The sequence below is a fragment of the Sorex fumeus genome, unplaced genomic scaffold (assembly GCF_029834395.1).
Source record: "Sorex fumeus unplaced genomic scaffold, SorFum_2.1 ptg000061l, whole genome shotgun sequence".
Classification (NCBI taxonomy): domain Eukaryota; kingdom Metazoa; phylum Chordata; class Mammalia; order Eulipotyphla; family Soricidae; genus Sorex; species Sorex fumeus.
In genome coordinates this window covers 6,312,751-6,340,721 of record NW_026606118.1, presented here as the reverse complement: position 1 = coordinate 6,340,721, position 27,971 = coordinate 6,312,751, and the positions used below count along the sequence as shown (strand labels likewise).

Below are 27,971 nucleotides of genomic sequence, written 5' to 3'. Positions count from 1 at the left end.
TCTGTTAAACATTTTTCCTTTCCATTAACCAATTTAACAATATGCCTCTAGCATGAAAGGAATCGGCAAATGACAGCACCCACTGGTATCTGGCTATAGAAGAACACCTTGTGTCAAATCACTTGTTTTCCTTTAAATGTTCACCTTGGGTATCTCATTTCTGCTTCTTACCACGTGACTGGAGCCCCTGCTTGTGCCTGTTCTTGGGGAGCTTGTTTCTCTCCACACTCCCTCTGCAGCTGACTGAAGAATATGCTTGATTATCTGTCCCTGACAGGAAGGAAGGGCAGAGATGGACTGACAGACACGTCTCGGAGGGTCTGGAGAGAGCTGGGCACTACACTCAGGTGTGTCTTCAGATCTCCTCAGGCCCTTTGGTGCCAGCCCTGTGGAGAGGGGACACCCATGTGGCGCCCTGGGAGTGCCTCGCTGTCCCTGCAGCCAGGCTTCCAGGGCACCAAGTGGAGTCTTTGAACTTGAGTTCTGTGCAGAGCCTGGCGTGAGTAAGCAAAGCCGTGCTTTCTTCCTTCAGTGTCCCAGGCCAGCTGAAATTCTCATTCCACCCATCTATTGGAGATTTTTTACAAAATCAATAGGTTTCCTCCATCTAGACTCCAGCTATAAATTGTTTTAGCAGCTTCCATCCTAGTATAAAGGGGAACCTAGAGCTAATAATAGGAAACAAAATTGGTTTATTTTGGCTTTCTTTTCTTCATTTCATTCAAATGTTGGAAATCTCTGCTCAGCAAAGACTGAGTTAAAAAAAAAATGAAAGATTGTTCAAGAGTTTTGGTTACCTCCTTTCTTTGAATCTTGGATTTTTAGCAAGTTAAATATGAACCCCAGACGCTGATTACACCTGTTTAATTAACAATGCAGCAATTTAAAAAGGGTAACACAGTCCAGAGAAAAATGTTACATTATGCACTTGACATTTCATTTAAAAAATTTCCTTAGAACTAAAAGGTTTCATTATTACAGATAAATTTCAAATGTACTTTATTAAACTTGATTGCTAATTAGAGCCTAAGCAATTATAAAGAAATTGCACAATTGATACTAAAATGACCAGGGGTTATTTTTCTGGACATATTATCATATTAAAGTATTTCTAATCTTTAAGAAAATTTAACCTTCAGTAAGTATAATTGGATGTAAAAATTATTCTGTTTTCTGGAAGAGATCATGGGTACAGGGAAGGATAGGTATGAGGGTAAGAATTCATCGTCAGCAGTCTCATTAGGAGGGTGGGACTGAGTCCTTAGTGCTGAGACTCAATATTCTGGTAACTTCTTGGTAAAAAATATTTAACACAAGCTGAGGCTGGAGACAATACAAGGATGAACGTGCTTAACTTGCAGCCAACCCTAGTTCCATGTCTGGCACTGCACTGTTGGTAGTGGCCCAACTCCTTCCCAACATGAGACTGTGTGTGTGTGTGTGTGTGTGTGTGTGTGTGTGTGTGTGTGAGAGAGAGAGAGAGAGAGAGAGAGAGATAAAGGAGAAAGAGAGGTGACAGAGGAGAGAGAGGGAGGAAGGGGTAGAGGGAGACAGAGAAAGGAGAAAGAAAGTAGAAAAGAGTAGGAGAGAGAAAGGAGAGGAGAGTGGGAGAGAGGGAGAGAAAGAGAGAGAAGAAGAGAGGGAGAGAAAGGTGATAACTGAGACAAAGCTATTACTGTTAATCAGTAAGGAACAGGGCCAACATATCAGAAAAGTGTATCTTTATATCGATGATATATTTTAGCATGGCTGTGCATTTTCAAACTATGGTAATAAGCAACTGGTCTCTTGTCTAAGCATTTTTTCAGGATTTAAAGGTGAGATCATCAAGTAACTAGTGAGCATAAGGGATCAAAGGATGAGCTTGGAAGAACACCTCTCTCTACTGCTTGACTTACAGCTTTCCCAGGAACCCAGAGCCACGCCCACTGCCCAACCTAGAGAACTGACCCAAGAACCTGGTACTTTGGAGCAGACCAATCAGACCAAGGTGTCTGGGTTCTGACAAATACAGGCTGAGAAGAAAGGTGGTTGAAGTGTGAATACTACTTCAGCTATACGAAGAGATAAGATCTGACAGTTCACGGAAACTTAGAACTGGAGGGTGTCATGCTAGGTGGAATAAGCCTGAGGAAGATCGGTAAATTCTGCCTCTCTCTCATCTGTGGTATACAGAGAAACAAAACAAAGAAATAGTATCAAAATGACAAACCTTTGGGTTTGGATTACAAAACTCAGATTGTCAAGTAGTGGAGGGAGGGCAGGGGTGTTAGGACAGGGGCAGTGACGAGATTGACTAAACACATGACAATGGTGGAAGGTCCTGGGCACTCTGCTACTGGTGATGAACAGTAACTTTGCGCATCAACTGTGTCTGGCATATCGAATACTCTCAGTAGCTTGCTGGGCTCTCCGAGAGGGGCGGAGGAATCGAACTTGGGTCGGCCATGTTGGCCGCTTGTAAGGCGAACGCCCTACCCGCTGTGCTATCGCTCCAGCCCCTTTGCGCATCAACACCAGTAATAAATGTTAACACTATTGTTACCGAAACTTTAATACAAAAAAATCATAAAATACCGTCCAAAATATAAAGAAATTCATATAAGTGGACACATTGAAGAACTAAAGCTGTTTGGAATCTGTTTATAAAGATTTTCCATCATGCATTATGCATTATTTTCAGATACAAAACCTGGTTTCATCTGTGTTAGTCATAAATGGAAGTATTTTCCCCAGAATGTCCTCCACATAGAAAAGCAGTTATTTGAAAACAGCTTTCCTAACTTTGGAACAACTTTACACATCCCAGAAATTACACACACATAACACAAGACACGGAATTCTAGTGTCCCACTGAAACAGTCAAGTCTGCAAGGTTACCAATGGAGAAATCAGCCCGAGTCCTCTGCTATGGTGTCTACAAAGCCACACTTTTCGTAGTAGCTCTTTTGGAATACCTTCGCCAGCCTCATCTCATTTGGATTTCCATGCTTCTTCCCACTCAACAGGCGATTCAGAGTTCTTCGGAATTGCTGGAAATATTGATTGCATTTTACTTCGAAAGTCTTCCAACTGGAAAAAAGAAAAGTCATCAAATGACAAGGGAAAAGAAGTCCAGGGAGATGGCTCAAAGAACTAGTGTTAGTGCTTTGTAAGTGAAGAGCCAGAGTTGGGAAGTGAATAGACTCATCCACATTCCACCTCTGTAGTCATCCAGAACCTGGTCAGGGGCTGAGAAGGGAGAGGTGGGATGACTCCAGGAGACTATCCTGCCTCCATCTGGCATTGCCCTCAACATCACTATTTTTTTTTTATGTTATTCCCCAACTCTTCTGTTTCACTTGTTCCTAAGGTGTAATTGAGCCACTTGGGTGTTCCCAGGGTGTAATTGAACCACCATCAGGAATCACAGTAGAGGGAGAGAGTTAATAGGAACAAGCAAAGTTTCATTTAGTTAGTGAAGGGTGGAGGCTGGAGAGGGGGAGATAAAGAAATACACTGTCATCTTCTTTGATTTTACAGCCTAGAGACCTACACTTGAGTTTTAATAGGGAATGGAAGTTGCCCTTCATCTTTATTTTGGTTGTGGGGCCATGTAAAAATATTATATGCACACGGAAGGAATGATGATGTGTGTTGTGTGTTTGCAGGCTCTCCTGGCAGCTCTCTCACCGTCCATCTTCGGTGCTCTCAAGCCACTGTGTATGGACTGGGTTGGACAGCTGTTGGCGATGGGCAGGTGAAGGAACGAGGGCCAGGCCAGGCTGGCTGGTACCAATTGCAGTTTATTCCAATCTCCTCTCCATTCTCCTCTGATTTCCCTTCTGCTTCTCTCTCTGGAGCTCCCTCGCCTGCTTCCTGCTCCAACGACTCCCTGACTCTCTTTGTCTGCCTCTGCCTCTGACCCCCTGATTCTTCCTCTCCTGATTTCTCACTCCCCTTCTGATATTACAGTCTTAGTTTATATAGCGATCATATAGGGTGGTGATACAAAGGTGGGTTGAACATTAACAAATCAAAAAAGAGGGGGAAAGACCACTCCTCCAGGAGATTAACTCAAGGACAAAATATCATCTACTGAGATTACTCCAGATTACTAGGAGATCCACTTATGGGTGGGATCCCATACAGGGTGTGTCGCTTTCTTCTTTCCTCAGCTAATAATCTACTTCAATAGTTGTAGTAAATCTACTTCTAATATTTCTAGCAATGTCATTCTGTATGAGTACAGTAAGAGATATATCAATTTAAAGTTTGGTTCTTCCTAAGGACATCTCACTATATATTCCAGACCACAGTCCTCAGGCCAGGTTAGTCTTCCTAACCCCAGCAGGGTCCTAATCTCATCGTTACTTCTGGATCATGACAACATTTGTCCATGATCATGCTCTCAACTTATAGTTGAGTATTGTGGCGCTTTGGCCTGGCCCATTTCGATGCCAGGGTAGCTCACAGCTTGCCCTGGTTCCACTGAGTCCCTCGTCGGGACCCTGCTTTTGGGGTGCTAGGAACTAAGGGCAACTAAGTCAGATGCCCAAGGGTAAATATATTTGGAGTCAAAGTCAAATCAAATATTACAAAACATAATATTAACTGTCTTCCTGTGTCCATACAGAAAGGACATTGCTTTAAGGTAAACTAAGTTGCCTGCAGCAAGGCTATGCTATCCTACAGGGTCACTCCTGGGAGTGCTCAGGTTTGCCAGATGGTGTTGGGGATCCAACCCGGAACTTGAGAGTGGCTCTATCACTTGAGTCACTCTCCCACCCACAACCCCACCCCAGTTGCTTTAAACCAGGAGTTTCATGGAAGGTTTTAAAGCTGGTACCACTTATATAGACAACAAATGAAAACTTGGTTTTTTCACCTCTCGGTTTTCAATCTGCAAGCTGGAGAAGGTATTGGCTTCTCAATCATGATACTCTATACAAAGGCCATTAGAACTTTTTCCCTGCTTAAAAACATGCTTGGAAAAACTATTAGAGGTTGAATTCACTGAAGGAAACTTGTTTGTAAAAGCATAGGATACCATGACAGTGAGCCCAGCTATCTGCCAGTGAACCATCCTTCACCGGATCTCAAAGGTGGTAAAGAGGGGACACAGTGGCAGTAAGAGGTTCTGGACAGCAGCTAACTCAGTTTCAGTCTGAAGCATTCTTCAAACTTGGGGCTCTCTTCCCTGCAATCCCTTTTTCCCTATATCCTCTGACCTGGGAGAACTTCTGTGGCAATGAATAGGTTATCCTCCTAAGCAGGGCTGGTGTGTAGAGCTCAATTCCAGAAACTACTCTCCACAAAGAGCCAGTCATGACTAGTGTGTCCCAGTACTGAATCCTGCTGTAGAACCCCATGTCCAGTCCCAGTGTTGATATCCAGCAATGGTGGACCTCAGGCTCAGGAAGTGCCAGTGTCTACCATAGCTGTACTCAAATCGGACCATCTCAGGGCTAGGAAATGGATACCAAGTACCTTATCATTAATCAGGTGTTCTGGAGATTAGAAAGGATTTATTTGTTAGAAATTCCAACACACTCTAGAGCATCTATCTAATGAGGTGACTCACATTCACATTTCAAAAGGGCTTCTGGAAGGGCCAACAGTCACTAAGCAGAAGTGAAGCAGGGGATATTTCTATACAATTGCCATGCTTGTCTTGCCAAAAGAAAGTACCTGAAAAGTTTTTTTTTTTTAAATTTTTTTAAATACAGACCACTCCCAGAGATTCTCAGCACGATGGTGCCTGTGTATTTGGTGAGACCTAGCAGTGCTGGGGAGCCACCACAGTCATATCTGGCCATGCTCAGGGTGCAATGTCGTGCCAGGAATGAAACTCAGGGCTTCACACGTTAAGGCAAGTGACATCTACCATTCTGGTACATAAAAAATTTTGGTCAAATATGTGGTGAGCAGAAGTAGTACTTTTAAGCTTCTGGGTATGTCTTCAGTTAAATTTTAGAAAATCCTTACTGTATTGATTCTAATAGGCAGTGACTGGAATGGAAAGTTCTAGATTTTGAAATGTCATTACCACTGACTGGTTCATTTGGTTTCAATTTCCTCATGTACATGTGGAGGGCTGTTGTCAATTCTGGGTTTAGAATGACATTGAAGCTAAGGGCATTTTCAAGAATGAAATACCACTGACACTTCAAGTAAGTGGAAGGAAAGGTACACAAATGGGACTACATTGAATTAAGAAGCTTCTGCACCCCAAAGGAAAATGATGACTGGGATACAAAAAGACTCCTCTGATAAAGGGTTAATGTCCAAAATATATAAAGCACTAGTAGAACTACAAATATAGACACACACAAATCAAAACCCATCAAAAAATGAGAAGAGATGAACAGAAACTTCCTCAAAGAAAAAATATAAATGGCCAAAGGGCACATGAAAATATGCTCTACATCTCGAATCATCAGGGAGATGCAAATCAAAACAGATACCATCTCACACCAGAGAGACTCACACACATCAAAAAGAATAACAATCAGTGATGGCACAGATGTGGGGAGAAAGCGACTCTCATTTATTGCTAGTGGGAATGCTGACTGTTCCAGGTTTTTTGGAAAATAGTGTGGACATTCCTCAAAAAACCAGAAATTGAGCTTCCATAAAACCAGCAATACTACTCCTGGGAATATGCTCTAGGGATCCTAAGACACAACGCAGAAAAGTCATCTGCACTCCTATGTTCATTAAAGCACTATTCACAAGAGCCAGAATCTGGAAACAACCTAAGTATCCGAGGTCAGCTGAGTGGATAAAGAAACTATGGCACATCTACACAATGAAATGCCATGTAGCCTCCAGAAAAAATGAAGTTATGAAATTTGCTTATACACAGATGGACATGAAGAGTATCATGCTGAGTGAAATGAGTCAGGGGAAGAGAGGCAGACATAGAATGATCACAATCATTTGTGGGATACAAAAAAACACAGTATGAGACTAATACCCAAAACAATAAAATGAAGGCCAAGACGACTGGTCCATGGTAGGAAGTTTGCCACAAGGGTGGAGGGAATGCAGTTAAAACAGAGAAAGGACCACTATGTCAACAATAGTTAGAAATGATAGTTGGAAATGATTGTTTTGAACAAGAACTGAGTGCTGAGGAGGTAAAGGTAAAAAAGGTAAAGGCCCTCCCGTTGATCGTCGATTTGCTCGAGCGGGCCCAGTAACGTCTCCATTGGAGACTTTGTTGTTACTGTGTCTGGCATATCGAATACTCTCGGTGGCTTGCCGGGCTCTCCGAGAGGGGCGGAGGAATCGAACTCGGGTCGGCCATGTTGGCCGCTTGTAAGGCGAACGCCCTACCCGCTGTGCTATCGCTCCAGCCCTGTGCTACTGCTCCAGCTGAGGAGGTAAAGTCATATAATACCCTTTCTGTAACAGTTTTGTAAACCACAGTGCCTAGGGGGGTGGGGGAGGGGGGGTTCTGTCATGGAGCACAGAGATGGGCTGGGATGGGTGGGAGGAAAACTAGGGACATGGGTGGTGGAAACATACACTGAAGAAAGGCTGGCTGTTGGAACATTGTTCTTGTGTGACTGAAACCCAACCAGGAACAACTCCGTAACTGTATTTCTCACTGATTCAATAAAATAAATAGTCTATCAAATGAATATACTTATGTTAACAACAAGTAAAGTAACATTTAATGAAAGGAACCAGAATTCCCATAGTGCATAGCAGACCAAATGGCAATTGCCACATAGACACATGAAACAAGGCAAAACTACAGACCCCAAAGACCTTCTTAGAGAACAGTAATATGAGAACTACAAAGAAAAAAAAAAGTACTGCCCAGCATCTGAGTGCTAATAGAGGTAGGAGGCTTTTCTCTTTGTGGTTGACTCTTCCCTCTTTCTTGTTTCCAGCTTTTAGAATTTTAGCTTATCCCAAAGTCTCTTCGCCAAGGCCTTGGGGCGGCAGGTTCAGAGCTGGAGGTCCTTCTGAATGCCCCACAGCGCGTTGGCACTCTTTTGGAGGCCTGCCTCCTCCTCAGTGCTGAGTGGCACTCGGACGTGCTCGGTGACGCCATTCTCCCCAAGGACGCAGGGGATGCTGAGGAAGACGTCCTCGCTGATGCCATAAAGGCCCTTCACTCGGGTGGAGATGGGGTGCACGCGCCGCAGGTTGCGGAGGATGCTCTCCGTCAGGTCGGCGATGGACAGGCCGATGGCCCACGAGGTGTAGCCCTTCATGCGGATGATCTGGTAGGCGCTGGCCACCACGTCCTGGTGGACGCGGCCCCAGGCTTCTGGGTCGTCCTTGGTCCCCAGGTGCTTGTTCAGGCTGCGGAGCGGGACGCCCGCCACGGTGACGCCACTCCACACGGGCACGCTCGAGTCCCCGTGCTCGCCCAGGACCCAGCCGTGGCAGCTCTCCGAGTGCACGCCCAGCCGCTGCCCCAGCAGCACGCGGAAGCGCGCCGTGTCCAGGTTGCAGCCGCTGCCCAAGACGCGGTTCGGGGGGAGGTCGCTCAGCTTCCAGGCCACGTAGGTCAGGACGTCCACGGGGTTGGACACGATGAGCATCTTGCAGTGGGGGCTGTAGCGGACGATGCTGGAGATGATCGGCTTGAAGATGTCCACGTTCCGCTGGACCAGGTCCAGGCGCGACTCCCCCTCCTTCTGGCGCGCGCCGGCCGTGATGACCACGAGGCTCGAGTGGGCGGTGAGCGCGTAGTCGGTGCCGGACACGATGCTGGGCATCCTCGCGAAGGGGCTGCCGTGCTGCAGGTCCATGGTCTCGCCCTGCACCAGCTGGGCGTTGGCGTCCACCAGGGCCAGCTCGTCCCCCAGGCCTTTGAGGAGGATGCCGATGGCACAGGCCATGCCCACCGACCCCGTGCCTATGATGGAGATTTTACTGTGACACTCGGCCTCCTCGCGGGCAAACGTCTTGAAGAACTCGGACTGGATGGACATCTGGCGGGCGGGGCTGCTGGGCCAGGCGGCCCTGCGTGGGGCACCTGCCGGCGAGCGGGGCCCCGGGCCCATCCTGGGGGTCGGGAAACGAGCACTCGCAGTGCCCACTCTCCCAGCAGCCCGCACAACTCCCGCTGCCCGGCTCATGGCCCCTAGCTGCTGAGACCACGGGAGAAAATATATCAGCCCCCGCCCCGCCAACGAGTTCCTGGGTGGGCGAGGAGCCGTTGCGCTCGGGACTTCCGGTCGGCTGGCTCTCGCGCGCCTGCGCACTGGGCGTTTAGACGTCACTTCCGCCTCCCCGACGGCTTCCGGTGGCGTCGGTTGCGTGCGTGGCCTCGTCGGGGCCGCATGGGGCTCTCCTCGGGCAGCGGCTGGGCGGATGGATGGCGTCCTCTGGTAAGTGAATTCCACGGTGTTCCTGAACACGATTCGTGTCAATAACTCTGACGTGTGAGGAGTCTGTCCGGGCCCCTGGGTTGCCCTGTTTTCAGTGTTTCAAGAAGAATGGGGTTCCACCCTCTGGAGGGACCCCCAGCTCCTGGGTGGGCGGGGGGAGGGGAAGCGAGCAGCTCGTGCTGGGCCAAGGGCGTTCTCCAGCACCGTTCTCCTGCCGAGAGAAACGGGGGCTCCTGGCTTCAGGGGTAAGCAGTTCGAGAACCTTCTCTCCGGGCATGCGCAGGAGCCCTAGCAGGCGTGGTCCCTAGAGACGCGGGAAGCGTTGGATCCTGTGGGCAGAGCGTATAGTGCGTCCGGAGTCCGGCCCAGGCCGGTGCTGTTGGAGCCCACCACTGTCGGGAGCCCTTTCCTGAGACCCCGTGATGAGCTCGTGGGAGGTGGGAATTCTCTCCACCTGCAGAACACCCCACCCCAGCCCCGACCCTTCTGGAACGGCGACCTCAGCCAGCACACAACAGAGCTCTGCTTTAGACTACGAACCTTAGCGGGGATTGGGGAGTGCAAGTGTGGGGGTGGATGGGTCTGGCGGGGGTGAGGGAGGTGCGGATAAGTCTAACCTGGGGCTCAGGTATTTGGAGCTCTCCCTCCACTTTCGAATTTGGAGTCGGGGGTTGGGACCACATGCTCAGGGCTAACTCCCAGCTCTGTGCTCCGAAATCACTCCTGGAGAGTTCGGGATGCTCTGTGCAGTGAACCCACCAGGTCAGCCGCGTGCAAGACCAGGCCTCACTCCTGTACTATCTCTGGATCCTGGACTTGGGCCTTGACACGGTTTTCCGTTGAGGATTTGAAAGTGGCCTCCTCCAGCAGTCGGTCTGGGCCAGGCCGCAGGATATAATGGAATTCAAATAAGGGACACTCTTAAATGAACCCTGGCCGAGGGGTTCGTTAACAAGAGCCACACGGACAGTTGTCATTTCCTTGATCCTGGTCCTGACAGGGCACGTTTTCACGTGCTGCCTGGCTCGCCGTTCCTATAATGACTCCTCTGACCGTTGAAGTCATTTTCTAACACAAGTGTTCTTGAGGCTGGAATTCAAGGACCAAAATACTCTTACCTTCTTGCTTCAGATTTTCTTCCTAGAGCCTTAACATCTTGAGAAATATAATCTCTCTGGCAGCTGCCTCTTCAGGCTTTCCCCTGAGTCACAACTAAATCAACTTTGGAGGGGTGGGGGGGAAGGACACACACAATCCAAAATAAAAATACCTCAAACAAAGCTGCTTTTCATTTACAGTAAGTCTTGAGATCCAGATCCGAAGGGAAAAGGCAACAAAGATGAAGAGACACACGGGCCCTCCAGAGTAGACGGGCCGCTCAACAGTGCGAAATGCCAAACATAGATCCTTGCTCTCTCATAGAATAAAGGCAGAATGACCGTCTGGTGCTGTCTCCCCTTGCCATGCCTATTCTTCATCAGGAATAGACTGTAGTCAGATGACTGGTTCAAAGTGCACTGTCAAAGCTGATGCCATCCCATCCTACTGTTGGTCACACCACCAAGAAAAAAGGAAGCAGTAGCTGACCATGACCAAGTCTCCAGACCAAGAAAGAAGGATTCGGCTGAGTCATTCTGCTCCTTCAACCATCTCCAGCTCCCCTGGCTCCAGTTCAAAGAGGCCACCCTTTCCTTCAGAATCACAGCCCCCCCCCCCCCCCCCAAGTAGTGATGTTTTAAATTCCTGTGTGAGGAGGGACCCTGTACCTTTCTCCATGACAGGGTTTACGTGTGATTACATGAAGGACTTTTTCAGCATACAAGGCATCATCATTCATCTGCCAGTGTGCCCTTGTCCTGTAAGACATGTCTTGTACAGGAAAGGGCTATTCAGTAAACCCCTGTGGGGTGGGAGAGCAACTATGAAACTGAGTTGAGTAAAGAAAGAGCGTGAAAAAATGAAAGATGGGAGACAGGGATGGTCCCAGAATGCTGAATGAGGTGGAGAATGTGGGTATCCACTTGGGGTTTCTTAGCAAGCTTGAAGTATGTGTTAAAAAAAAAACAAACCTATGAATATGAAAAGATTTCTTATTTTTATAACACATACCTACCTCCACCTCATAACATGTTAAAAAACTACAGTACCATGAACACAATAAAATGCTCAGAGGCAGAATATTTTTATCCTTTCAAGTTATTTTAAATGCTTTGTTCTTAGGAAAGCTTTAAAAAACAACTGATGCACGAAACCCCTGATCTGCAAAATAATAAATAAAAAGAAAGTGGTAAGACAAGCTGATCTGAAATAGTCTTTAAACCTGCCAGCATGCATATATGGATATAATCATGTTTAAAGGCTTTGTGATTTGAAAGGCAAAATATAGTTTTAAAACAAAATAGTGGGCTGTGGTTCTACTGCTCACTGATATAATCTGTACAATTTTGTGATCGTTATGTGGGGGTCTTTATCCACCCCAGCCTCTGAAATTACTTATCTCTGTTGGCAGTACAAGGAATGCTGGGAAAGGACGTGAGCAGGTACACAGAGCTTTGTCTTGGTAGAAATGAAGGCAGAACGCCCGTCCCAACAGCAGTACTGGATCTAACATCCTAGTCATGATATTCGAATACCTGTATGAGAGAAATTGGCAGGCTCCAGTAAACTGAAATTTCACTTTAAAGGCACTGTAACTTTTGAGGCAGTGTAAAACAGATGCTTGTATTAATCATTCAGAAGGGGGAAGGGAAATATTTTAATGTGCAGTATAAATATAAAACATGAAATGAGTGCATATTTCAATGTCCCTAACTGATAAAAGAATCAAGAGCGTCTGACTACTGTTGTAGGCTCTCACTGCATAGGTTAATTCTCTAGAATTAACCAGCGGAACCAATACTGTTCTCGATTAGCGACTTCTTTATTCATCAAAAAACGTGGCATACAGGATCTACTCATATACAGAACCTGTTTCTAATGTGAGGTGGCAACCCTACTAATGTCACCTTTATAAACTCAAAACAGTTGCAGTGGTTATGAAAGTTAAACATTCATTTGCCCACTGAGAAGAGAGTGGGCAGCGGGAAGAGGAAGCATGTTCCGATCAGGGCTCGAAGCAGAAGAACGCGGCAGGACAGATGCTTGCAGGAGGCCACACCGGACTCAGCCACAGCACCTCGGACTCTGGCCTGGACTCGGTCTCACGAGCCCCGGCCTGGGAAGATCCAGTAGTGTCTCTGGCCTTTGTCCACTAGATGCCAGTTGCATCCCTGCAGTTGAAGCAACCAAAATGATCTCTGCGAAGGTGGGGAGGCTGGGTACAAGAAGTTAAGTTGGTGCCTGGTCACGGGCTCAGGGATGGAAGGTGAGATGTGACCCAGTGTGTTTCCCCTGACCCTCTGCGCTGGTCTCTGACTAGTGAAAGACACGTGGTTAGTGTCCTTCCCTTTGGCGGCCTACACAGAAGCAACAGTGCTGAGAAAAAGGAATATCAGGGGTTGGGAATGGGGGGGGGTTGCAAAATCCCGAGTGGAGTGGAGCTGGGGAGAGAAGAGGCGCATCTCTTAGTCCTGAAGGTTTGGAGAAGCTTCTCTGGATGCGAGAGGAAGCCTAATGGACACTGGCAGGGCGTGGAGCTCCCTGGGCAAAGTGCATACTGGCCCTAGAGGACTTGACTGTTGCATTCGGAGATGGTGGTTCTGTTGAGAGCGAATGGGGCATCAGGAATGAGGCTGTTTCTCATAAACATTGTCTTCGTAAGATTCAGCTGTAGTCCAACCTTTCCACACTCACGGTCGAAGTCGGCCAGCATTTGTGTCGCTTGGCTAATGTTTGGTATTATCAAAACAATGTCATCAGCAAAGCGGAGGTGGTGTAGTTGCCGACCATCGATCTTCACTCCCATTCCTTCCCATTCCAGTCGTCACATGATGTTCTCGAGGGTGGCACTGAAGAGTTTCGGTGAAATGGTATCACCCTGCCTAACCCCTCTCTTGACATCAAGAGGAGTCTGGTGGAGGGAGGAGGGCGGGCTTGTGAGGCGTCTCTGGTTTTAAATCAAGGAGTGAGACACCTTCCCGGGTAAGGCCAGGCTCCATCCACTGGGAGCAGCGGGGCGGGGAGAAGGGCTGGTGAGCAGAAGTACCCCGAGCAGGCCTGGCTGGAACGCAGGAAAGCGGGACTGGATGGAAGATGGTGCTGGGCTGGGGCTTGGGCGGGAGGCGGGTCAGAGAGAAGGGAAGGGGTAGTGTGAGAGTGACCAGCGGGTTGCCTCGGCTTCAGGTCAGCGTCCAGAGAGGGGCTGGATGGAGTCATCCGAGACTGGGAACTGGTGGCAGCAAGACCGTACACGGGGCGTGGGGGAACTGTAGCCTCGGGCAAGTAACCAGCAGCAGGTGCCGGAGGAAGCGCTCAGTGGGGTCCAAGGAAGACAACAGAGCCAAGACTTGGGTCTGGACACCAGGACAACAGGAATGACCCTGGGCTGCAGTTTTGGAGGTGCTGGGGAAGCAGCTGCATCGTGGAGGTCAGCACGAGGAGACGGTGCCTGTGGGCACCCTGATCAGACACCTCTCCCAGGCCCAGGAGTGGACATGGGTGTGTGGGGGGGGAAACAGATGCAGGTTCCCCCAGGCTGCAGCAAGGCTGAAAGACGTTTCAGGAGTGAGGTCCTCACAGACACCAGGGAGCCCAAACACCCGGGGTAGCGGCAGGAAGAGAGGAGGGAGGGATGGGGAAGATGGAGAGGAGCACTGAGCTGTGAGCTGCAGGGGCACGGCAGGGAGAACCAATTAGTCTGATGATTTGGGGCTCGGACCCAGACCAGGGCCTCTTTAGGAGGGTGACTAACGCAACTTCTGCTGTTCACCGTGAGTGACCCAGGACAAGGCTGGGGTAAATGCAGGTGGGCACACGTGTGGCCTGCAGGAGAGCTAGGCGCCAGTGTCCAGTCAGGTGGGCCAGGAACTTTGGGGTCCGGAGTGGACACCCCCGCAGGGCTGCAGATGCACATGAGGGAAGTCTGGGAGTGAGGGGGCCAGGAGGGAGTGCCTTGCAGGACGAGACCTGAGTATGAGTGGGGAGCAGCGGATCAGGATGGGGAGAGCGGGAAGGTCTAGGATTGAGGAAAACTGCAAAGAAAGAAGGAAAACTCGGTTCCAGGCTGTGGTAGCACACGAGGCAAAAAACCAACAATGGAGTCACGAGAAAGTAACGTTAGGGTCAGCTTCAGGAAAGCTTCCTGACCACTGCTGGCCTGTCAGTCAAACGCCCTCGGAGAAACACTGTATTTCCAGGCCCAGTAGGAAGTGAATAGTGGTTGAAAACCTGCACCGCAGGCCTGGGCAGTGTTTCCCAGGGCACTCGAGAGGCAGCAGGTGCAGCACCAGGGAAGGCTCCGCACCCCACTGACCCTTTGCCCCCCCAAGCTGCAGGGAGCTGCCCGGGAGGCTGCCAGGCTCAGCTCAGTCTCGGCTCACTGTGAGAACCAGGACCAAGAGGCAGACCCAGTGACCACGCTGACGGTGACCCTCCCATGGAGGAAGGCTGGGACCTTCCCCCAGGACACCCCTGACTGGTGTCAGGCCTGGGAACAAGAAAGCATCACACAGGTCTTATCTGCCAGAAACTGTTTAAGACCTGGAGAGGCAAAAAAGTAGTCGAAATGACATCTGCACCTGTATGTTCATTGCTGCACTGTTCACAACAGCCAAAATCTGGAAGAAACCTGAGTGCCCGAGAACAGATGACTGATTGTATAGATGAGAGCTACATCTACACAGTGGAATACTATGCAGCAGTTAGAAAGAATGAAGTCATGAAATTTGCAAACAAGTGGTTCTACATGGAAAGTATCATGCTAAGTGAAATGAGTCAGAAAGAAAGGGATAGACATAGAAAGACTGCACTCATCTGGGGAATATAAAATAACAGAATGGGAGATGAATACCCAAAAATAGATGAGATAAGTACCAGGAGGTCTGCTCCATGGCTTGGAAGCCGGCAGCACGTGCTGGGGGAAAACGCAGCTCAGACAGAGAAGGGAACACCAAGTAAAGGATGTTTGGAGGACTTGCTCGGGATGCGAGATGCGTGCTGAAAATAGACTATAGACGGAACACAATGGCCACTCAATACCTCTATTGCAAACCACAATACCCTAAAGGAAAGAGAGAGCAAAAAGAAATGCCCTGCCATAGAGGTGGGGTGGGAGGATGGGGGGTGGGAGGGCTACTGGGTTCATTGGTGGTGGAGAATGGGCACTGGTGGAGGGATGGGTACTTGATCACTGTATAACTGAAACCCAAACACAAAAGTTTGTAAGTCTACAACTGTACCTCATGGTGTTTCACTAATAAAAAAAAAAAAGTGAAGAAGAAAGAAAAAAGACGCAGGGACCCTGCTTTACCTCTTGAAACCAGTAGGTGTCAGAGGTATCTGAGCAACAGGCCAAACAATGTCCCAACCCCCAATTCTTCCTTTAAAAAAAAAAAGTGCATTGGTCATCCTCTCCCATTTTAAACAGTCCCTGGGAGTCATCTGTCACCAAACTGTCCCCCCACCATTCACATGCATGCCAAGCCCATGAGCGCTGCAAAGGAACAGGGAGTTAAGGCTTAGATGTTCTTGTCACCTGTCACCTCAATTTAATGGATGCCGGGTGCCGTTTCCAGTTGCTTTTAAAATGATGGAGGGAAGTATTTTTCGCTGCTTAAAGCTGTTTGAAGGCTGTTTTGGCAAGAAGCATACTGACTTGCGTTCTGAGTATTCTAGAAAGTACTATTTGTAAGGGGTGGCGAGGAGGGGTTGGTTGGCTGTGACAACCAGAGGAAGCCACGGAAGGAAGCTGGTGAGATCTGTGCAAGAGTGCGATGAGATCAGTGAGGACACGGGGAACCCTTCCAGCCTCCTTTCCCACTTCCCTGCAGATCGCTGACTTGCCACGACTGTGAAAGAATCTTCCAGAGACTTAGGCTTATGCTTCATCTTTGGCCGGGACCAATGAACAAAGTGTGAACTCCAGTTGCTTTGCAAAGATCTCAAAACTAAAAAACTTCCGAGCGTTTCTAATTTTACTTCACTTATTCTAACATTCACCCTACTCTGCTATTTCACTGATCAAATGGGTAAGAAAAAAAGTGGAGGAACGGAAGTGCTTATTATGAAATATACAGGAAAGTTAGTGAATCCAAAAGAAACAAAAAGTCAAAAAGACTGGACCATAATTAGTAGAAGCCTCCAAGCCGCTCACAAGGTAACTGGGAAGTGGGTCTGAATATTAACACCAACAGTATGCTTGCAGCAGCTACCACAAAAGGGCTGGAGAAGAGAACCTTCGTTAGAGGGGATCCACTACTGTCCTAGAGGAAAGGCTAGGAAAATCACCTCTCTGACAGGACCCTTCTTTGGCCAGGTGTTGGGGTCTCAGTAGCCAGCCTGAGACTTTGACCAAATCCCCTGCCCCTGGAAGAAAGAGCTGGCCCTGTTTACAGGGGCCCCGGGGCTGGCTTCAGCACTCCACACACACATAGGCACTCTTGTTAAGGATGAGGGATGTAATAGTTACCATCTACCTGAGCTAATACACCTGGCCCTGAGAGCAGGAGATGTAAATCATTAACATCTGCATTGAGCCTGACAGGGTAATGTGATGCCCCTGAAATGTATGCATAAAAATCCCTGAGAGCTAATAAACGGATTGCTGATTTGACCACCAGCTTTCCCCCCCTCCACGTGGTTCTTTCTCGGTGGCAGCAGGAGTCCGCAGAGGCTTCTCCCCTTCCCACTCCCTCTCCTATAGGGATGAAGTCCGGCGACCAGGGGGATCGTACTCCAGAGTGCCAGGGTCGACTGGCTAGGACCCGACAGCCAGGAAGGTCAAGTGGCAAGTTCTAGAAAAGTACGTATATCCAGTAGCTTGACAATCACACCCACAAACTGCCCCCAGCACGATATAATCTCATCAACGGCCAAGACCCAGAGATGATCAAATAAAGCTCCCGGAAGAGAGCAACACAGAACATCCTGACTCCGAGCCAGGCTGTCTTCACTGGGGCACCTTGGAGGAGGAGGACAGGTTGAGTTTCCCTCCCCACCCCAAGCAGCACCCCAGTAGCCGAAAACCTCCAGAACCCAACCGCAGCCATCCTCAAGGCCACTCTCCACGAGCTTGGACAAGCCTCACCTACAGGGAAACCTGCAGAAAAACCCAAGTATGCGGGACCCGTGACTGAGATCCCCAAGCCCACTCAGAACGGGACTTGGCCTCCTCCCTGCAGCTCCCCAGTTTTCCAGTAGCTTGGCAGTCACGCCACAAACTGCCCCCGGCGCCATATAATCTCATCAACGGCCAAGATCCAGAGACTGTGAAATAAAGCTCCCAGAAGAGAGCAACACAGAACGTTCTGGAGAACGGCCGCGAAGTCCTCTTACACTCTAGCCCACTGATGCACCAAAAGTAGCACACATTTGTTGGATTTTGATATACACGCTTGTAATCTCTTATATAAGGGCTTAGATGGCTCCAGGGTGAAATACAACAATCTTAACACACTTTCCTCTTGTGGTGGTGGGAAAGTGCACGGTGGTGGAATTGGTGTTAACATTATTTGTAATGAACTATTGTGAACAACTTTATAAAAATAAAAATAGAAAAGTATACATGAGTCTTAGCTACACATCTTGTTATTAAAGAAAAGGGGCACTTGAAAAATCAGCAGATTGAATCAGGAAGCGAGATGGCCCAGGGGGAAGGCAAGACCCAGTTTGCAAATTTCTGGCAGCAGCAGGAACTTCAGTCTCGGTAAGGGAAGGAGAATTGATTCCATCTAACCAACAGGCAACAATTCCAGAGTCACAGAAGCCACGGGCAGGGGGCTCTCGGAAGAGTGTGTGTTATGGGTATCAGCAAAACTGTCTGAACTTCCTCTGGAGGCTGGTCAGTGACATGGAAACATGAAAATGCACTGACTCAGCAAGGATGTTTCCTGTCTTGAGCACTGATTCCGTGACAAAAATACACGGAAGGAATGCTTTGGACTTCACTGTTAGGTTTTAGAGTGAAAAATCACTGGGGCCACAGCCATCATACAGAGGTAGGGTGCTTGCCCTCCCTGGGTTCAGTTCCCAGCATTCCATATGGTCCCCCAAGCACTACTAGGAGAGATCTCTGAGCGGAGAGCCAGGAGTAAGCTCTGAGCACCGCTGGGTGTGGCCCCCAAACAAAAGACAACTTACTGTCTGCATGCCATTGGCAGGAGACTGAGGGAATCGTATAGACAGCAGGGAACTACATGGCCATGCAGTGGAGATTCCGCAAACAGGCTCCTCTGCTCGGACCTGGGCAGTACAACAAAGCCATGTTTACATACCAGCTTGCCTGTGGCTCTCAAAAGAGAACGGAAGTGATCACAACTTAGTGAGATTTTTGTGAATTTTGAAAAAACTTCCCTACTTCATAATTTTCTATATTGATTTTAAAATTTAATAGTGAATACCTATTCTCATAAAAATTAATGTCATCTTTGTTAACACAGTGTAAAATTTTCATTCTTTAAAAAAATGTGTATGCACACATATATGTGTATATATGTCTTATCCCTGGTAAAATCAACAAAAAATTACCTCAATTAAAAAGTATTAGGTTTTTTTGGCCATGCCCAGCAACGCTCAGAGGTTACTCCTGGCTCTGCACTCAAGAATTCCTCCTGGCGGTGCTCAGGGGATCATATGGAATGCCAGGATTCAAACCTGGGTCAGCCGTGTGCAAGGCAAATATTTTCCCTCCAGTCTATTGCTCTGGCCCCAGATCCCTCTATTTCTAGTCTTTCTCTCTTTTTAAAAAAATTTATTTATTTATTGAATCGCTGTGGGAAAAATTACAAAGCTTTCAAGTTTAGGTCTCAGTCATGCAAATATCAATCACAATTCCCTTTACCAATACTTATTTTTTCACCACGAAGGACCCCAATAAACCCCCACCCCCAACCCCCCCAATGTCTGTGGGGTAGATGAATTCTAGTTAACACTCTGTCTACTTTGACTAGCTTCATTGTTTTGATAAAAGTTGCACCATTATTATTTAGACTTTACCCCCCCCCCCCAACTCAGCCATGCTGAAAAAGCATTGTGAAATGATCTGCTTTCTACAGCTGGGTTCAAGAATTAAATGATGGTTTTGGATTTCTGCTATTTTATTTATTAACCCTGCAAGTATTTCTACTGAGAGTCAGATAATTAAGAGATTGGTCTCTGTGCTTCTGGGGCCGTGGCCGTGCCGGAGAGCTGCTCGTGGGGGGCAACTGGTGACCTCGGTCGGGCATGAAGGACGGGCCGGAGCGCCCCCCGTCCCATGAGGTATCCTCGCGCCCCCACCCCCGGCTCAGACCTGCTCTCCATCAGGCTCCCATGTGGCCACCATCTTTCTTTCCAGAGAGCAGATCCCTCTATTTCTAATTGGCTATTAAGTTCAAGTGTCTGGAGAAATGGAAATATTTCATAATAACAGATTGTATGATCCTACGAAGCAACATCTGTCTATTACCTACAAATCCTAACTATACCAGGCGTCATAAATCTCTCTCCATGTAGATGCAAGCCACAGTCGGTGTCCTCAGTAGGTGCTTCTGACTGGTGCTAGGGGTGACAGCCTCAAACAACAGAGCACACTCCACACGTACGGAGAGCGAGGATGCTTCCCATCACATAGGAACTTTTTATACACCTGAAGGCATTTCTACTAAGGAGAGGAAAAAATAACCTAGTCTAACCACAAACATGCTCTGCCTCTTTAGAAATCCTTCAAGCGTCAATACCGGCTATAAATAAGAGGTGGAAAATACTAACAGGTCATTGCTGGGGGAGCGACAGTACCACATTATGAACAGCAGGGGGCAGAGTTTTCCTTTGGCACACGGAATGGTTGTTTGGTATCAACCAACGGGCTGCTACTCAGGCTTCCCTAGACTGGAAACTGTGAAACGACCTCACTCTGCCCTGCCCTGTGTTCACCGATACAGGACATGAACATCTGGACAGCGGCCTTAGGGGCCACGACTCAATAAATGTTCAATCTTTTCAAGCTTAAGCTGCCACGTTCATGACTGCATGGTGTCACCAAAGTCTTAGATGAAGCAGAAACACCATCAGGGACTTGTGCACAAGGCAAGGGGATCCCGTGTCAACCCCAGGGACATTTAGTTGCTTTGGGTCAATAGCGGTCCGTTCTCTGGGACCTCTGATTAAACAAGACACCACTGTTTAAAATGAAGATTCATATCCAGTGTACTATGCAAGTTATTTGTGAAACAAATTCCATAATTACAAAGAAACATGGAGTAAAAATCCAAACCATCTCTAAGAAAATGCAGTTTTCTTGAAGCATTTTAAACATGTGACTGTTACATCAGCAGATGGCGCTGTGGATTAACAGACGGGAACGGAAGCAGCTCCTGGACGGCCAGTAGAGGGTACCCTTTTGGATGTGTGTGTGAACTGAGTTTATTCTGGAGGTTGATTTTTGGGTGCCACACCTGGAGGTACTCAGGGATTACTCCTGGCTCTGTACTCAGAAATCACTGCTGGCAGTGCTTGAATGGACCATATGGGAAGCTGGGGGTTGGACCCAGGGCATACAAGGTAAACATCCTATCCACTATACTAGCGCTCTAGTGATTTAACACAGCTCAATATACAACCAACAGTTGTCTGACACGAATTGATCTGATTTACTTACAACTCATGCAGAATGATCTGAGTTTATTGAGTACATACTCCTGGTCTGTTTCTTTTCAATATTTTCAGATTGTTTTTCCTATCAGGGAAAGATGAAAGTTCATCGCTAGATCCCGGGCACCCTGGCTATGTGAAGAGCTGAAAAGGACCCTTATTGCTCCCGGCCAGCCTCAGGACTGGACCATGGAAGAATCTACATAGGGTCGGCAAGCAACTCCCGTCAGACAAAGCCTGCCACGGACAGATCTAGTGGTGCCTGTCCAGCCCGGAACTTGCCTCGGGGTAGGCACAAATGTCTTTTGAACAAACTAATAAACACCACTGCTTTTCAAAGATGAGCCCCTGAAAAAGGATCTGGGGGCTCATTTTCTGACACTTCTCAGCTGAGCAATCAATGTGTGTCCAGGATCACAGGCAGGAAATATATCTGCAGTCTCTTCTTCCCCACCTCAGGCTTTTGTTTTCATTATTTTTTTGAGGGGGGGTGGTAGGGGGACTTTTTTGAGTCACACCTGGTGATGCTCAGGGGTTACTCCCGGCTCTGCACTCAGGACTTATTCCTGGTGGGGCTTGTTACCATATGGAATACTGGGGATGGAACCTGGGTTGGCCGTGTGCAAGGCAAACGCTCTACCGTACTATCACATCAGCCTTTATTATTTAATTCTATTTTTTAATTAGTTTTTGGGTTTGGAGCCAAACCTAGGAGTGCTCAGGGCTTATTCCTGTCTGTGCTCAGGGCTCACTCCTGGCAGGGCATAGGGGATCATACAGGCTGCAAGGCACGTGTCATAACTCCTGTTCTCTTTCTTTCTGGCCCCTAGAGTCTGTCTTTCTTTCTATTTAAGTACATAGCACAAAAAGATTGTCGGAATCTTTATGACCAATAGTGCCAACTGGGAAATCATTTTTCTCCCCGTCATTTACTCTGCCCAGTGCGGTAAAATAAATACATCCATTCTCCAGGGCATTTGATCGAATGTCTGTGGGTTGAGGACAGTCCACAGGCGCAAAAAGATTAACAACCAGGGGCCTCGCCCATGAAGCCCAAGAACTCACACATATCATTGAATGTAAATAAACCTAATTTTATTGGCCTGTGACAATTTGGATAGATTCATTATGACACTCGAGACTATTCATATCTTCAAGTACCTCAAAACGCCCTGCTCAGGGACATGAATGAAGCTCGGCGGTACAGCACGTGCCTGGCGTGTCTGAGGCCGGGGCTCCCTCCCTGGCATCCCTCTCAAATAGAGCTGTGGCTACACGGCTCACTGAGACCTGAGCGTTCATTACTAAGTTCTGGCAACAGCACCTTTGGGTTCTGTGCAGTCAACATCAAGTGCTAACAGACTGTCGCTTCGTAGAAGGAAAAAGCTTTTAATAACTTAATTAAGTATCACATGCCCCTCAAGTACAATTCCGATATGTGCTTCATCTTCAACATAAATAAAACGACAGAGCACTATTCTGAAGAGCACTGTTTGGTTAAAGGAATTTAGGACACAGAAGACTAAAACGAAAAGTCCATCCATCTCCTCGGAATTCACTCACAATTTCTACCAAGTGCATTTCCTGCCAGTTTCCCCCCATTTATTTTAAAATAACGGACTGCGCCACATAATGCTGATTTTCATATATTGTTTAAATCCAGAGCCTTTTTCTGCCTGTAGATCACAGATGAAATAGTCTATGATAAAGGAAGGCTGGCGTCAATGCCAGAGGGACATCAATTATGATTCCAGGAGAAATCATAATTGATGATTATGCCCACACTAAAATCTTGCCAAGTTATCAAGAACCGACATGGCCATAGCACAGCCAAAACCAGACTCACTACCTCTTTTGACTTATCCTCACCCCTTCCATCTTCTTGATTTCCCACCTCAGCTAAAGGGAGTAAGGTTGGAGGAATGTCTTGGTTCCAAAGACTGTTAGACCTGGATTCAAATTTTAACTCTGCCAGTTTCAAGCTGTGTAATCTAGAGCGAGTGACTCACCCTCTCTGAGTGCCAATCTCTCACTGATAATAGAGGATATACTCCACATGGAATCCCAGCGACCAAGAACTTCCACAAGCAAGGCCCAGGTATGCGGGTTCCAGGACTAAATCTCCGTGTTGCATGGGGGCAGAGGCACCAGGCTGTCCCTCCCTAGCTCCCCACCTGCTCATCAGCCTGGCTGTCACCCCCACAATGTGCCTCCAGGCGCCATCTTAGCACGCCAACAGCCCTGGTCCAGAGATGCCCAATTGAATCCCAAAATGAATTAGTGCCCTACAGAGATGTCTCTGGAATCCAACCACCTACAATCTAGGATTCCAGAAGCGCGTGGCTGCGGCACCCATGATATTCAGAATAAGCAACGGACAATAAATGATTGAGCATCTGCCTCTGGCAGGCAGGCTTGAATGGTGGTGGGAAAATTTGAGCAAAACATAATGCCCCAAAGTAGAGAGTATTGGGGAAATTTTCTGCTATGGAGGCAGGAGAGGGCTGGGATGGGGGGTGGGGGATGGATATACTGGGGACACTGGTGGTGGAAAGTGCGCACTGGTGGAAGGACGGGTGTTCGATCATTGTACGGCAGAATCTGGAACATGAAAGCTTTGTAACTGTATCTCACGGTGATTCAATAAAAAAAAAAGTAAAAGTGGAGTTCATGCTCAATTCAGTCAACTTAATCTGGCTGAATAAATAGCTGTCCTCCTACATTTAAAAAAAAAACTTATTTGTGGTAAAGGTAGTACAGTAAATAATTTTTGGATGTCAAAAAAAAGAGGAGGTACAGTGTCTCAAATGGAAGAGATTTTTATATTGGTCCAAAGTGAAAACTGAGATTAACAATAAAAAGCACAAACCACCAGTGGTGGTGTAGGGATGGGTAAACGATCATTGTATGACTGTAATGCAAACACAAAAGTTCATAAGTTTGTAACTGCACTTCACAGTAATTCACTAATAAAAAATTTCAAAAAAAAATCACAAACCTTCAGTTACCAGTTTTCTAACTTTTCTAAGTAATTCCTACTTTATTGTTATAATCAATGATTGGCAGACAGTATTACTATAAAAGTTTAGACTGGGAGAGAACATCGATCAATATATCTGGAGTGGAAAAATACGACCATTAAACCAATTATGTAGAAATGTCAATCATTTAAGATAATACCTCCCCCTGAAGTTGCCCCCACCCCGATCGCTTTCCGTCTTTATAAATGTCGCCAAGGGCACGCTCACATGCTGTTCATTCTCCCCCCTCTCCCCATCCCCCCTCCCGCCTTCCTGTCCCTCTCCAGCCTCAGGCCTAGTTGCCTGTTCTCCCAGGCACTGGGCTCCACTTCCCTTCCCCTTCCTCACAGCCAGCGTAGCGTGTCCCCCTGCCCACTCTCCCCCCCACCCCCGCCATGAGCCTCCAATACATCCTTCACCTGCGTCCCCATGGCCCCCACTGTCACCTGGTTTGCCTCCCTCTTCCCAGGGCACTGCTGCCTTTTCCTCCCCATCTCTGAACACACGCCCTTTCCGGGACCCCTGTGTGAGGCTCACTGTCTTGCAGAACTCATCAGGGCTCCTGCTTTAGGGACCCCCAGTGTGCGGCGGATAAAGCCCTTGAGCCTCTCCCCAAAGTCTATGAAACCCGCTGACCAGGTTCTCCTGGTGGTTAGCAGTCCCCAGTGACCACACTCTGCCCATTCCCCCAACACCCACTGCCCTGCCACAAGCCAGGAGAGCCTGACCCCTTCTGTCGCCTCACTTTGGGTCTACCTCAGCCCTGTCCCCTCACCCATGACATACCCAGACCTCCATCCAGGTTCCCCTGCCGCCCCCTAACCTATACATCTGGCCACTGGCCTTCCCACCAGGAGTCTTGGTGACACTGTGAGTATGGGGAGTTTTAGCTCAAAGTATAGATTGTACACACGTGGGCTTTTCAAATTCCCCCCTGACACATACACCTAATGCATTTACACATAAATCATCTCAATAATTTAAATTTGTTTGGGGAAGATTCCTTAGTGGTACTTTCTACATCTGGGTACTATATTTTTCGACGGATGTTTATATGCATATGGATGTCAACAGCACAGAGTACTATTTCGAATGAAACACTTCTACTGAGTGGTCACTAATGCCGCTTTACAGACAACAAACATTCTCAATGAACCGTCATTATTTTATTCTACTAGAAGATTCACCACCTTCAACAATTCGCACTGGACACCTGACCGCCAAGGAACGCAGTGGCGCAGTTAACCAGTATGACCTTAGTGCCATGCGCTGCCATCAGATTCCTAGTTTACAACTACGGGCAAATCAGAAAGCCAGGGCATTGGGCCACAGGAAGTGGGAAGGACATTCGGGACACACACGGGGACGGTGGCTACTTACACTATGAACTCCCAGTGCTTTCCAGACAGTGAAGCTGATGAGGCCGACCCCGCACCAGGCGCACAGTGAGCCCCAGCCCAGTGCTCGTAGGGCGAGGGCAGACCCGCTCTCCGGTAAGGCAGCCGAGGCCATGCTGCCCTGTGGGAGAAAAAGGAAGGACACGGGTGGGTCAGGCCAGAGAGGCAGGTTGGGCCCACACAGGGAGGCAGAGTAAGCTCTAACGTCAGCTTCCTGCGGTGGGCACGGAACAACAGGAGGCGTGTATAGCACCCCACGCAGCATGGGTCTCCAGACACCCCGTCGCCCCATGCCCCCAGCACACCCCACCAGTTTGTGGTCCCCTTCCCCGGAGGTCAGGGGCAACTGCAGGCCCAGTTCTGGGCGATGCTGCGTGGTACTGGACCTGGTGTCCACCCCGTTAAGCCATCTGCTCCGGCTGCTTCTCTTCTGAGGACACCAGGTATATTGTCACCCCAGGGGCAGGCAGGGGAGATGTGAGTTAGCCCCACTGGGGCACGTGGGGCAGGCGAGGAAGGCCAGATGGGATTGGGGGGGTCCGGAGGCAGATGCTGAAAGTCGCTCACCGACAGGCTCCCCCCACCTCAGAAAAGGTCGGGCTCTGGGGTAATTCCACTCCCCACAGAGGACTTGGGGGTTTAGATAGACCAACAAACTAGGTTGTTTCAAACAACCAAGTGTGCAGAAAATAATTTTTTAAAAAAGCATTAAAACTAATATTTCAGCCACACCCAGTTGTGCTCAGGGCTTACTCCTGGCAGGGCTCGGGGAACCATAGGGGTTGTCGAGGATCGAACCTGGCTTGGCCATGTGCAAGGCAAGTGCCCTACCCACTGTGAGATATATATATATATATATATATATATATATATATATATATATATCACTGCGGAATGAGTGTGACCCCAAAACAAATAAGCAACAACAACAAAAAAACCCAAAATAATAACAAAAAAGTGTGGTTAGATTTTTATGGACGTGGCAAGCTATTTTTCTGTATCTGGTGTTTTCTGGTTAAAACGACCCAAGTGGTAATGCCAGAGATACAGAACAGCAGTAGGACTCTGGCATGGTATGTGCCCCACCTGGGTTTGACCCCCGGCATCCCATATGGTCCTCGGGCACCACCAGGAGTTCATTCCTGAGTGCAGAGCCAGGAGTATGCCCTGAGCATCGCCAGCTGTGACCCCCCTCAAAAAAAAAAAAAAAAGACAACAAAACTAAACTCAGAACAAACAAAAAACCCAACTGCACAAGCGAGATTCAGAGTCTGTGTACCGATGAGAGGAAAGTTAAACTGGTGAGAAGGCCAAAGGCCACTATTGCCTTGACATGGCCACTAGCCCAACTGATACGTGTCTTGAATCGATGATGATGTGCCGTTAACTCAACTCTTGAAAGCAGTAAGACAGACCCCCGGCATCTCATCATCTTTGGTCCTTGGTCCCAGAACAAACAATCGGCTTTCATCTCTCTGCAAGCACAGGCAACGCTCGGCAGGGAACTGGGCGTCACAAACCTTATTGAACCACTCGGGGCTTTTCTTCTTGGCCACCGACAGCGTCGTGGCGAATCCCGCCAGCATCCCCGCCGCGGCCACGGAGCCCAGGAAGAGGCCACCTGCCGAGAGATGGGGCGCGCGGGGCGCAGGTTACGGGCACGCCGCCGGGAGGAGCGAGAGTGCAGCGGGAGGCCGACCCGGGTTCGATCCCCAGCATCCCGCAGGGTCCCCCCACCCCACAGCACCGCCAGGAGTGCAGAGCCCAGAGTGACCCCTCTGTGCATCGCCGGGGAGGGGGACCCCCAAAAAGCACAAACCAACCAACCAAACCCCCCAACCGATGCAAGCGCACACGTGCGTTTCAGAGGCTGCTTAGCTGCAGTTTCAGAACCGGCTCTGAAAGCCGAGAAACTGCCAGAACCCGGGGTCCGGGGTCTCCCTGCAGCCCCCGAGCTGGGGACTCGGGGTGCAGACACCGGGGTCGGGCACCGGGACCCGCCGTGGGCAAGGAGTGGGCAGCGGGACGCGCCCGAGCATCAGGACGTGCCGTGGGCCGGGGCGGGGGGCAGCGGGGCGCGCCCGGTGCAGCCCACCCTCCCCGCGCACCTTTCACCAGGAAGAGCCGGTCCTCGGGGGTCCCCGCGGCCCGCAGCCCCCGCTCCGCCCCGCCGCCCGCCGCCTCCATGTCCCGCCCGGGCCCGCCCCGCGCGCGCCGCCGCGTCCGGGTGAGCGACACGAGCCGGGCGCGAAGGTTCCGCCGCGGTGCACCCGGGGACGGGTCCGACCCTCGCGGGGGTCCGCCCCGCTCTGCCCGCGGCCCGGGACCCCCCCCCGGCCGCAGACCACGCTCGGCCCGGCCCGACTGCGGGAGGCCGCGAGGTCGCGGCCCAGAGTTTGCAAAACCAGGAGCCGCGGTTCCTGCCCGTCCTTAAGGGTTTGGCTCCCGCGGTCTGATGCACCAGCTAAGGCTGGCCGGAACGGGGTGCAAGAGGG

At 49.0% G+C, this 27,971-nt stretch overlaps 2 protein-coding genes across 3 annotated transcripts; both read right to left on the bottom strand.

Annotated features, from left to right (window-relative positions):
• Nucleotides 1-847: 847 nt before the first annotated feature.
• TMEM242 (transmembrane protein 242) lies at nucleotides 848-27,683 on the bottom strand. The gene is made up of 4 exons (XM_056125927.1): nucleotides 27,585-27,683; nucleotides 26,997-27,097; nucleotides 25,460-25,597; nucleotides 848-3,072 (listed from the first exon to the last, which is right to left on the bottom strand). The coding sequence occupies exons 1-4, from the start codon at nucleotides 27,661-27,663 to the stop codon at nucleotides 2,974-2,976; spliced, it is 417 nt and encodes a 138-aa protein (XP_055981902.1). The 5' UTR covers nucleotides 27,664-27,683; the 3' UTR covers nucleotides 848-2,973.
• LOC130034421 (L-lactate dehydrogenase A-like 6A) lies at nucleotides 7,941-9,054 on the bottom strand. 2 transcript variants are annotated; one of them, XM_056125926.1, is made up of 2 exons: nucleotides 8,709-9,054; nucleotides 7,941-8,543 (listed from the first exon to the last, which is right to left on the bottom strand). In XM_056125926.1, exons 1-2 carry the CDS (start codon nucleotides 9,006-9,008, stop codon nucleotides 7,941-7,943), a joined length of 903 nt encoding a protein of 300 aa, XP_055981901.1. In that variant the 5' UTR covers nucleotides 9,009-9,054. The 2 variants fall into 2 exon arrangements, with proteins under 2 accessions (XP_055981901.1, XP_055981900.1); XM_056125925.1 differs by having other exon boundaries at nucleotides 7,941-9,054.
• Nucleotides 27,684-27,971: the final 288 nt, after the last annotated feature.